Genomic DNA, 12,824 nt, shown 5'->3' on the forward strand with positions numbered 1-12,824 from the left:
TTTATGTGAAAGGAGGAACCATGGTGCATGCATTTTTGTACAGGTGTAGTGCTACACAGAAATGAATGGGGGTGGCATCATATGCAGATATGTTTCTGTCACTGCATATATGGAGCATATCAGTGTCACTTAAAGGAATACGAAGTAGCACAAGAAACACAACATGGAACATGAAGGCATATTTGCAGCAAAAGCGATAAAGAGAATTAAAAGCCTTGCCTTCTGTTCTTCTGTGCAGCGTTATTTACATCAATTAGGTCATCTAGGTCTCTTCCTCTGTTTGAAAAACAAAAAGACAAATATCAGACTATTTACTAGAGCTGACATACATATACACCAAAGGAGGAATTACTGGTAGAACTTAGCATCAAGGATTTGTCAACTATAGAGATGTAATCAGTTCACTATCAAATCTACAATAGCCGCAGTGAGAGCATTCTTATAAATTACATAACAAATAATTCAACACTCAACAATTAATTCAATATATTAAGATTGTTGTGCAGTTTGCTTATCTTTTTCTGATTCAGAAATTAAGCTTTCTGAAATATTATCAAATTCACACTCTGTTTAGGTTCAAAAGGAATTTTTTTATCCAATTGCAAGATGTGGAAGCGGGCATCAGGACAACACTCTTTCCTCGGACAGAATGCAACTTGTGATCTGACAAAATGCCAGGCTGATCTGAAACCAGTCTTTCCCTGGATGCACAATCAGACAGGTTAACAGCCAATCCTATGGGGCCCAGGGCTGCAGCAGTGCTGAAATGACATCCAATGCATCCAATGGACGCCACCAGCATCTCCTTGGGGAAGGGGACATTCATCCCCGTTCTCCAGGTAAGGGAGGAGACCCTGCAATGGGGCTAGTTGATGCTGTGCCAGCTATTTAGCTGGCACAGAGTAAAGCAGTTCCATGTCATTCCAGGAGGCCCAATGTGGGTCTTTGGACTCAGCAGAGCAGAGCTCCGCCCGTTCCCTTCCGCCCCATTCCTTCCCCCTGCTCTGCCTTCCCCCCACCCTGGAATGCCTTCCCCTGCTCTGACTTACCACTTTGCCACCCTGAGCTTGCCCAGAGCTCCAGGTGGCATATGCACTTGACCTCTGCCCAATGCTGGTTCAGCATGGGTTTGCGCTAACACCCGCGCCAGCCCAGCACAGAGTGTTGCAGATGTGCTTTACGACATGTTTGCGACACCCAGCACCAACACTGGGGCCAGCACTGACACTATAGGATCAGGCCCTAAGACAGTGACACTAGTTTTAGATTAATCTGGTATTGTGGTGGATCAGACACAACTTGTAGCTCTAGAGCAGGGGTGTCCAAACTTTTTGGCAGGCGGGCCACATCATCTCTCTGACACTGTTGGGGGCCAGAGAAAAAAAGAGTTAATCTACATTTCAAATTTGAATAAATTTACATAAATGACTGCATTAGAGATGGAACTTATATGACTGAATGAAGGTCTCACAATAGCTCAAGGCTTTTGAAAGGCCTTGCACAAAGCAAGCCGGTCTTTCCTTTGCTGCTGCTACTGCATCACAGATGTGAAACAGCAAGTAGTGGAGGGAGCCCTTGCTCCACAGCTCACCTGAGAGGTTGAACAGTTGGCCGTCACATTGAGAGCAGTTGCGTCAGGCCAGCACGGGCTCCAGCAAGACTCCGGAGGGCCAGAGCTCATTGGAGATTGCGGGCTCTCAGAGGGCCGGATTGGGAGTCCTTGAGGGCCACAAGTGGCCCCAGGGCCGGGGTTTGGGCACCCCTGCTCTAGAGCACTGGTTCCCAACCTGTGGTTCAGGGACCACAGGTGGGCCGCGAGATCCTGAGATCTCAGAAAAAAGGTCACCTTTGATCACTTTGAGCATCTCACCAAGTGAGCGCACCCCCACAGACCACCAGAGAGTGGAGAACAGACTCCAATGAAGTGTCACCTGTGGCTGTGGGCAGCCATTTTCTCCCATCTCTGGTAGTCCATGGGGGGGCCACTTGCTTCGGAGATGCTTCCCCACAGACCACCAGGGAGAGCAGAGAACAGACCACCTGCAGCCATAGATGGCAACAAAAGAAGCAACCCAGAAATTTTCTCTGTAAATAATAAATCTCTAATAAATTTGTATTGGCAACCTTCAGTCTCGAAAGACTATGGTATCGCGCTCTGAAAGGTGGTTCTGGCACAGCGTCTAGTGTGGCTGAAAAGGCCAATCCGGGAGTGACAATCCCTTCCACACCGGGAGCAAGTGCAGTCTGTCCCTGGTCTGTCTCCCTGGCTATGGGCCTTCCTTCTTTGCCTCTTAGCCTCAGACTGTTGGCAAAGTGTCTCTTCAAACTGGGAAAGGCCATGCTGCACAGCCTGCCTCCAAGCGGGCCGCTCAGAGGCCAGGGTTTCCCACTTGTTGAGGTCCATCCCTAAGGCCTTCAGATCCCTCTTGCAGATGTCCTTGTATCGCAGCTGTGGTCTACCTGTAGGGCGCTTTCCTTGCACGAGTTCTCCATAGAGGAGATCCTTTGGGATCCGGCCATCATCCATTCTCACGACATGACCAAGCCAACGCAGGCGTCTCTGTTTCAGCAGTGAATACATGCTAGGGATTCCAGCACGTTCCAGGACTGTGTTGTTTGGAACTTTGTCCTGCCAGGTGATGCCGAGGATGCGTCGGAGGCAGCGCATGTGGAAAGCGCTCAGTTTCCTCTCCTGTTGTGAGCGAAGAGTCCATGACTCGCTGCAGTACAGAAGTGTACTCAGGACGCAAGCTCTGTAGACCTGGATCTTGGTATGTTCCGTCAGCTTCTTGTTGGACCAGACTCTCTTTGTGAGTCTGGAAAACGTGGTAGCTGCTTTACCGATGCGCTTGTTTAGCTCGGTATCGAGAGAAAGAGTGTCGGAGATCGTTGAGCCAAGGTACACAAAGTCATGGACAACCTCCAGTTCATGCTCAGAGATTGTAATGCAGGGAGGTGAGTCCACATCCTGAACCATGACCTGTGTTTTCTTCAGGCTGATTGTCAGTCCAAAATCTTGGCAGGCCTTGCTAAAACGATCCATGAGCTGCTGGAGATCTTTGGCAGAGTGGGTAGTGACAGCTGCATCGTCGGCAAAGAGGAAGTCACGCAGACATTTCAGCTGGACTTTGGATTTTGCTCTCAGTCTGGAGAGGTTGAAGAGCTTTCCGTCTGATCTGGTCCGGAGATAGATGCCTTCTGTTGCAGTTCCAAAGGCCTGCTTCAGCAGGACAGCGAAGAAAATCCCAAACAAGGTTGGTGCAAGAACACAGCCCTGCTTCACTCCGCTTCGGATGTCAAAAGGGTCTGATGTGGAGCCATCGAAGACAACAGTGCCCTTCATGTCCTTGTGGAAAGATCTGATGATGCTGAGGAGCCTGGGTGGACATCCAATCTTGGGGAGAATCTTGAAGAGGCCGTCTCTGCTGACCAGGTCGAAAGCCTTTGTGAGATCTATGAAGGCTATAAAGAGTGGCTGTCGTTGTTCCCTGCATTTCTCCTGCAGTTGTCTAAGGGAGAATACCATATCAGTGGTGGACCTGTTGGCTCGGAATCCACACTGCGATTCTGGATAGACGCTCTCTGCAAGTACCTGGAGCCTCTTTAGTACAACTCGGGCAAACAGCTTTCCTACAACGCTAAGGAGAGAGATGCCGCGGTAGTTGTTGCAGTCACCCCTGTCACCTTTGTTCTTGTACAGCGTGATGATGTTTGCATCCCTCATGTCTTGAGGTACTCCACCTTCTCTCCAGCAGAGACAGAGGATTTCATGCAGCTCAGTGACGATGATCTCTTTGCAGCATTTTAGGACTTCAGCAGGGATGCTGTCTTTTCCAGGTGCCTTGCCAAAGGCAAGGGAGTCCAGGGCCACGTGAAGTTCTTCTAGGGTTGGTTCACTGTCAAGCTCTTCCAGCACAGGAAGGCACTCAATGTTGTTCAGCGCTTCTTCGGTGACTACATTTTCTCTGGAATATAGCTCAGAGTAGTGCTGCACCCAGCGTTCCAGGCCCTAGGTCCCTCTGAAGTCTCTAATAAATATTATCTAATTATTACAAATTTAATTGTATTTTTTGAGTGCAAGGGGTAGTTTGGTCCACAATAATTCCAATTTCTGCCTCAGTGGTCCGTGAGCTCCTCAAGGTTGAGAACCACTGCTCTAGAGAGATTAGTAACTGGAGGATGCATGCATAGCAAGAGGGGAGATCAATTTTTTAGGTCCACCACCTGATTCTGCCATTGAGCAGAAAATGGCATCTGAATTACCTCCTTGTTAGTTTTTGGTATCACATTTATGTGAACATGATATCTCTCATGGGCCAGTTGAAATCCACTGTTCTGTCAGGACCAAATCTAGCGACCAGGTCAGTCCAGCATACCAGTAGATAAAAATACATCCCAATTTACTCATTATTTTATTCTCATGATGAGAGTGAGGGCAGGACTGCATGTTCTGCTCAAAATATAATAATCAAACAGGGCCTTTTCTAGCTGGAGTAAGTGGCACTGTGACACTACACATTCTGGCAGGTGCATCTGCCTACACTAGCATGGATGTTTTCTGACATAATAAAGGAAGTGCAGGAGATGTATTGGATGCTAAGTACTTCGTATTTTATGCATTGTGTCTTAAGGAAAAAGAAAATGCAATACGCTGTCTTCCTAATATAGCTTAGGTCCAAATCCTAACCAACTTTTCTATCTCTACATTCTGCCATACATCATGGAATTAGTATAGCTGCGCACTATTTAAAAAATAACTATAACTAAGGGTATATCTACACTATAGATTTAAACCAGTTTCAAATCTGTTTAACAGCTCTAGCTCTCAGGTCAGGAACTCTGGAAATGGTAGTTCCCTGAAAGAACAAGGAATCACCATAGGATATCAGAAAAAGTAATATTTGCAAGATTCTCTCTGGTTCCAAACAATGACGTTATCTTGGTTTCAATAAAGATCAAAACTGTTATGTAGAAGTCCTGCCTGACTTACCCCTTCTCAGGGCCATTAGTTGTACCATTAGCTTTGATAAAATCATCGAGGTCTTCAAATATGAAACAAATAAGGAAGTTTACTTCTTTTAGATAATGTGGAGGAAGAGAAGCTATCACCAGTCCTTACAACCACATTGTAAAGACTACAGGTGCAACCCGTCCTTCTAGCACCAGTGCACATCTGCATGAGGAAGCACGTATAGCAAAAGGAGCTTGGAGGAAAGTTGAGAATAAATAACCTGTACTGTCTTGCTTCTCTTGCATAATTGCTGCTGATGAAATCAGGAGGGAGAAATTTGGTGTGAAATGAGGGATGTAAACCAAAGGTTTGTTCCTGATCACACCATAACACAGCACTAGGATCAGTGGTATGAAGAGAATGAGAATGTCTGAATAGGTCAGAAGTATCATCATGCTATTCTTGCTTTGTTTGGCACCCAAGTATTTTCCTTCTCTGACCATGTTGGAGATAATATTGCCATCCTGCCCTTGCTCTCTCCACAGCTCCACCTTGATGCACCAAGTAAATGAAGTAAGAGAAACTCCTGGGACTTACCTCTTGTCGCTTTTATCACCCTTGGCTTTGACTTCAATCAGATTGTCTAGGTCTTGACTTCTTTCGATATGAAACAAAAGCAGTGGAAGAAAGAACAGCAATATTTCCAGTCAGTGAGCTAAAATTATATTTTAATTACATTAATTAAAAGCAAATACATCACATAAAATCCCTATAGCTGGAGTTCCCAGTATGCTCATGAAATGTTTGTGGTTGAAGAGAGGTGTTTGGGAGGGTTGTGCTTATACTGGAGCAGAATACTCCTGCGCTCAAAACTTCTGGATTCCTACGCACAAAACACAACACAGCTTTCTACTACAGCTGTGATCTTGTGCACACTTTTGTAGGAACATGCTCTGTGGTGTTTAGTGAGACAGCACTCCAAGTGGCCCAGAACTTCAGCAGTTCTAAGAAGTCAGAAATAAGACTCACCGCTTTTTGTTTCGATCCACAGTAGAGTCCTTTGTTACAATGAGATCATCAAGATCTTGGCTTCTGTCAAAGACAGAGATATTCTAGCATGACAACCAGAAACACTCATTTATTAGATATTGTGATTAATCTTTTTAGAAAAGGAGAAAACATAACATTTGATTTAAAAAACCCACTGATTTCTAAGAGAGTCAAATCTGTTAATTTTTACAACAAATTAAAGTTCGAATTTAGACAATAAAATAGGTACAATAAACCCAGTATGAAGAAGGGGCTTTTGTGGAGATATTCTACTACCTTAAATCCTCAATCCTTGCTGGCAAAGGTATTCAGGTTCAGAGCTATGGAGCTACTATTATATGCACATAAAGCTTCCCAACTTTTAGGGCCTGCATTCATTTGGATCAGCGGTCTCAAAACTGGAGACCTCTGTGCAAAGGGGAAAGGCATCCCCAGCACGACCGGTGCTTACCAGTCCACCGGAGAGCAGTCCTTCCCTGCTGCCAATCTCCCCCAAACTGAGCTGTCGTCTGCTGCACCTGCCCAGAAATCCAGGTGCAGTGGCTGCTGGGACGATGGAACTTGGAAGCGGCAGGCCGAAGCTCAGTTTGGGGAAGGATGGCTCTCCTGTGTAACAATGATTGACGCAAGGGAGGGAAAAGGCAGGGCGCTGAGGGACGGGGTGAGCAGGGGTGTCAAACATAAGGCTCGGGGGCCGTATGTGGCCCCCAGAAGCTTTTTATCTGACCCTCAGGCTCTCAGCTGCTGAGCAGTGCTGAGGTGTTACTGCTGAAACAGCAGCCCACATGAAAATTGCACTTTCCCATATCTTGAAATATGATCAAGATTTGCATATTTTCTGTCATTTGTAGTTAATGAGCTTCTATGTGAGAAAAAGGTGCTCATTTCTGGACATCAGCTGCTTAATGATGTCACTTTCTGCTTAATGACATCACTTCTGGCCCTCAGCAGGCTCCCTGAATGCTAACTTCGGCCCTCTGTACGAAACAAGTTTGACATCTCTGGTCTAGAGAGCCCTGATTTAAGTGAAAGGAGGAAACTTGGTGCATGTGTTATTTTACAGGTGTAGCCCTACATAGAAATGAATGGGGATGGCATCATGTGCAGATATCTGCCTGCCACAGCACATATGGAGCATACTATTGTAGTTTAAGGGAAAAAGAAGTAGAGCATGTAAAGAACATGTGGGTGATTGCAGAGTGAACAAGAAAGAAAATTAAAATCCTTGCCTTCTGTTTTTCTGTGCAGCATTATTTACATCAATGAGGTTATCTAGGTCCCTTCCTCTGTGAGAACAACAAAAAGACAAATAGCAGGTTATTTACTAGAGCTGACATATACATCAAAGAAATAATTAGTGATAGAATTTAGCGTCAATCATTAGTCAACTACTGAGGTGTAATCAGTTCACAAACAAATGTATAATAAGTATAGTAAGAACATTCTTATAAAATTGCACAAGTACTAATTCCAAAACAGCGTTCCTCCTTTTAGTTTTCAATATGTTAAAATTGTTCTGCAATCTGCTTAACTGTTCAGAAACTAAGCTTTCTAAACAACTCTAATACTATCACACCACACCCTCTGGTTCGATTCAGATGGCATTTTCTATCTAATTACAAACATGGCAGTGGGCCTCAGGACAACACATTCTGTCTTGATCTGTAGCCTCCACTAGTCTCACACCTTATGCCTTTTTTGGGCCTGAAGTATCACTATGTCATTCTTGCTGTGCTTGGTACCCATGTGTTTTCCCTCTGACTATGCGAGGATAATACCATTCTTCACATCCAGTCCTTGTCTTCTCCACAGCTCCACCCTTAATGCACCAAGTAAACAAAGTAAGAGAGCCTCCTGAGACTTACCTCTTGTCACTTTTATCACCCTTGGCTTTGACTTCAATCAGATTGTCCAGGTCTTGCCTTTACATATGAAACAAAATCAGTGGAAGAAAAAACAGCAATATTTCCAGTCAGACAGTGAGCTAAAATTATGAATGTGATACTCAAAGCAAATAAATCACATGGAATCTCTATTCATGAAGTTCCAGTATAATCAGGAAAATTTATAAGTAACTTAGATGTAATTTTTGACAGGGAAAAAAACCCTGTTAATTCACTGGAAGGTTTAGCTTCACTCTGCCTTTTACATTCTCTCTCTCTCTCTCCCCCCCCCTTTCTCATGATGTTAAAAATATTCAATATCTTAAATATATTCCGTTCAATTGCAGGTGTATATTTTCCTTTGTTCATGAGCCAGTGCAATAGTTTTCAGTTGGTGCTTTTGTGTTCTGTTTCATTGCTGTAGTTTTTCTTCCTTTCTTTATATTTCCAAATAGTAATAAAAAACAAACAACCACAGTCATTACAACCATGATTCCCACGTTATATGAAACTATTTTTCACATTTATATCCTACCCTTCCTCCAAGGAGCTCAGGGCAATACATTGGCTCATCCTTTTTTTATACCTACAACAACCCTGTGAGGCTCATTACTCACCTGGCTTCATGGCTGAGTTGAGTTCCTAGCTCAACTCCAAAACAATGTCCCAAGGTCTGCACAACTTAGGCACAACCAGGTAAAGGTCACCAGCCACATACAGCATTCTCTCCCTATTTCTGAGATGGCAGGAGGATGGGCAGGTGGGCGGGTGGAAGGAAGAGATTTATCCTATCCCTATACTAATATACATGGCTAATAGCCATGAACTTGGTAGCCACAAATTGTGCAGATCTGCTCTGTCCACTACACTGCACAGGCTGTTGGAGAAAAAATGGTATCTCGTCCTTCTTCCACAAGAGAACAACAAATACAAAGTAATTCCATTTTATCTTCAGAACATGTGCAGTACTCAGGACTTCATTCATATTATTAGCTCTCATTTTGAACATGATATTTGAAGAACGGAAAAAAAAACTCTGTTAAAATGAACCGAGGGTGCAATCCTAACCCACTTTCCAGCACCAACATAAGGGTAATGCAACTTTGAGGTAAGGGAACAAACATTGCCATACCTAGAGAAGGCCTCCGTGACTGCCCCCCAACTGCAGGATGCAGCACATGCCCCACTGGCACAGCCATGCCAGTGCTGGAAAGTTGGTTAGGATTGCAACCGTGGTCACTTCTATTCAAAGCAACAGTTCCTACCTCCCAGTTCTCTCTGCAGTAGTAGTTTTGTTAGCATCTGATTCACTGGGTTTTCTTGGACTTATCTGCCTAGAAAACAAATAATATAGGTTTATCCAGAATCACTTTCTCATTCAGTTACACACAATAGAAAGATAGGAAGATCTAAGTTGTAATGCTCTTCCAGACAAATGAAAAGATTAATTAAAAAATTAGGAAAGGAGCAATGTTTTCTATTCCTTTTTTAAATCTTTTATTACATAAATACCCACAGATCACTTTTGGACTGAATGCTGGAGCAAAAAGGTTGCACTTACTGGGTAGCAATTCCATAGAACTCCTGCTTCTGAGTAAAAACAAATAGGGTTGTGCTGTAGTACAGGGTATTTCATGTGGTAATATTAGTGAGTTTAACTTGCCATTATCATGATCAATGAAAAAATACTGCATCCTGTGAGCAGCTAGTTTTCTAGTAATTCTCAGGATGTCATTAGTTTGGATTGTACAATGAATGAATGATATCAAAAGAATAGCTGGTCATGGGAAAATGAAAGAGACACCTTGTGGTGCTTTTATCCTTTTCAAAACAAAGTACCGTAGTTGAGAAAACTGGACAGAATCTCCTCCTGTGTGTACTTTTTGCAGTAATCAGCCACACTGTGCATGTTAGGAGGCTCCTATATATTTGAACACATTTTTATTTATATCATTGCCTGTAAGAACTACAGTAACCTAAAGCTAATACTTTGAGAGATGTTATGTAACTGAACCCTGTCTCAGAAAGGAATACTTTCAGAAATAGCGTGGCAAGGGGGTAGTTCAGCCTGCTTGCCAGGGGAAGGCTATACAGGTGGAGCCTGTTTATCTGCGGATTTTACATCCATAGATCTGACTCAACACGGGTCCCCTGGACTCATGTTGAGCCAGACTTGGCTTCACCTGAAGCTGGAGCTCTGCTCAGGTTGCTCCAGAGGGCTTTCTGAAGCCCACAGAGACTGTGTGTGTCTGCTTGTGGCCTCTGTAGGCTTCAGAATGGTCTTTACAGCTGAAAAAATGCTACTTCTGGTTTCCAGAGGGAAACAGAAACTGACGTTTTTAATGCCTTACAAAGCATTGGAAGGCCCAGGGAAGCTTCCCTGGGCCCCCAGTGCCTTATAAGGCATTACAAATGTCACTTCCAGGTTTCCTCCGGAAACCGGAAGTAGTGTTTCTTTGGCCATAAAGGCCATTCTAAAGCCCGCAGAGGCTGCAGGCAGATGCGCGCAACATCCGCGGGCTTCAGAATGCCCTCTGAAGGCAACCAGAGCTGAACTCCAGTCCCCTTTGGAGAGTTTAAGGGGCTGAAAACTGCAGATTTGTCTATCTGCAGTTTTCGATATCGCAGGGCATCTGAGAATGGATCCCTCGCGGATACTGAGGCCCCATCTTTATTGAGTTGTGAACATACTGGGTCAGCAGAAGCATCTAAACATTGAATTAAGACAGGACCAGGTTGACTTGGGGTTTCATAGATACATCCAATATAAAAGAAAACTGTTTCCCATTCTCCATTACAAGACTACATGAGCAATGCAAATTCAGTCTTCCAACCACTTCGTGCAAAAGCACTTCTGAACATTTAATATACTGAGGGGGGGAAAAACAGAAGTGAGGGGGATAAAAATTGTGAGGTGGGGGAAGGTTACACATCATAAAATGTAAGAAAATTGCAGGTATCCCAAGCTTTGAGTTTGGACAGTACCTTTAGTATTAATGGAGGAGTATCTATATAAATGCATATGCATTGTGATCTGGCCATCATAAAAACGAGGTGGATTGCACAAGCAGGGCCTCTGCATGTAGCAGTTATATGCAAAGGATATAAGACAAGACAAGAAAGCTTTATTGGCATATTTAAAGTACATATATGCAAAGGATCTCATTTCCACGAATGATAATACATGGGGCTAGGAAGGGTGCACGAGTATGAGACTTGCTTCCATGCCTTGCAGTGTGTATGATGTTAAGACAAGGTCCATGTGTAAATTGGCTCAATGCCTGCAAAATCTAGTGCTGATCATCATATGTCGAAGAGCAATCAAGATAAAATATAACTAAGTTTTCAGTGGAAATTAATTCACATTTTCTGCAATGAATAATCAGATGACGTATATTTCTGGGCAGCTTGGCTATTGGTACCTGCATTTCAAATCCAGCAATTCAAGATTAAATAATACTTCTTTCCATCCTGTCATGCATAATAACTCAATGCCTTTCTCATAGTTAAAAGTTAATGCTGATGGAGTTGGCAACAAGTCAGACCACCTTCAATAAGATTCAGTACAGGCTGCAATATAACACCCTTTTGACCTCACAACCCTTTTAGATACCAGCACATTTAAAATATCAGTTTGAAAAAGCCAGCAGCATTCAATGGCTTAATTCTTGAATTATATGTAAGTGCTTAGGATGCCAATTGCCACCACAATTGCCACCATAGTTCAGTGTCATAAATCTGCTACTACATTGGCTTGGCAGAGGCAAAATAACATCACAGGTAGATATAATAAAACAAATATTGTTAACACTTCAAATCATACTGAGATTGAAGTAATGGTATACCAACCGTGACTCCAAAATGTGCTTTAGAGGGGATGCATTTACATTTTGCAAAGCAACAAATGTCATTCTTACTGGCCTTGATAGTTGCCCATAAATTCAGGAAACTGGCTAAGAATGCAATGGAATGGAAATGCCTTCAGTTATGTATGGAGCAGGCTGTAGCTGAATTAATGCATCAGCGCATGAAGAAAACTTGAAGAAGTTGAATGTATCTTTCCTCCTTGCATATTCCCTTGATTCATTTCAGCTACTAAAATGCCACATGCCTGGAGCTCTTGGTATTGCTGGAGTGTCCAAGAGCAAGGGAAGGTACAGGGTCATCCCTAACATACCTGAGGCAGGGTGAAGTAGCCTCCCCATGGTGGCATGTATCATTAAAAGGGTGACAAACTGTTTTACTTATTGCTACCCTTTTACTGCCATTGGAGGCTCTATTTGGATTTTCCGTCACAGGCATTTAAAATGTATTAATCACTTTTCCACCACACACATCCCAGGCAACATACCATTTCACATATCTCCCAAGACCTCCGAGCATTTTCCTAACTGCTGCAGGGAAGCCCAGGTTGAAAGAAATCTGTTACCCTCACATCTCACCAGAGAGCTGTTGCACATTGGAAGAAGGGGAGGAGAAAGAAAGGAGAAGAAGGAAGCCAGATAGGGGTACACCCCTACAAAGGGGCAAAGAGGACAGGAGTACAGGTCTGAGACAGGTAGCCTCTCTGAGCCCTGTGCTTCCTGGACTATACACTGCCCCCCTAGTGTCCTGCAGTCCACATTGTATCTACCTTCCAACCAAGGCCTCTGAGAGGAATTTTATCAGGGGGTACACAGTTTCTTTTGGGCCCCTTTGCAAAGGGGGGGGCGAAACAGTGGGGGAGGGTGGTGACGGGCAAGCAGAATAGGGGCAGGGAGGGGCAAAACAGGGGAGGGGGAGAGTAGAGACACCTGGAAAAGTCTTTGGAGCCTAGGTCTACCAACCTATGTGGCATCAGTAGTGTCCCCAGCATCCCATGCAGGCAACAAGTCTAAGTAGATAGGAAAACATAAGATCCCAGGATATTACTGAGCCCCCTATTTTGGCTCCAGGGCCCC

The 12,824-nt window shown here is 44.0% G+C and overlaps 1 protein-coding gene across 1 annotated transcript in view; it reads right to left on the reverse strand.

The window, feature by feature from the left end:
* Positions 1 to 12,824, reverse strand: part of SCEL (sciellin) — a 50,270-nt gene that overhangs the window by 14,247 nt on the left and 23,199 nt on the right. The window contains exons 8-11 of the mRNA XM_066621355.1: positions 7,867 to 7,923; positions 5,981 to 6,043; positions 5,549 to 5,608; positions 220 to 276 (exon numbers count right to left, since the gene is read on the reverse strand). Coding sequence (XP_066477452.1) covers positions 220 to 276; positions 5,549 to 5,608; positions 5,981 to 6,043; positions 7,867 to 7,923 — 237 coding nt within the window. The remainder of the gene's footprint in view (positions 1 to 219; positions 277 to 5,548; positions 5,609 to 5,980; positions 6,044 to 7,866; positions 7,924 to 12,824) is intronic.

Source organism: Tiliqua scincoides, chromosome 3, assembly GCF_035046505.1.
Source record: "Tiliqua scincoides isolate rTilSci1 chromosome 3, rTilSci1.hap2, whole genome shotgun sequence".
NCBI lineage: Eukaryota > Metazoa > Chordata > Lepidosauria > Squamata > Scincidae > Tiliqua > Tiliqua scincoides.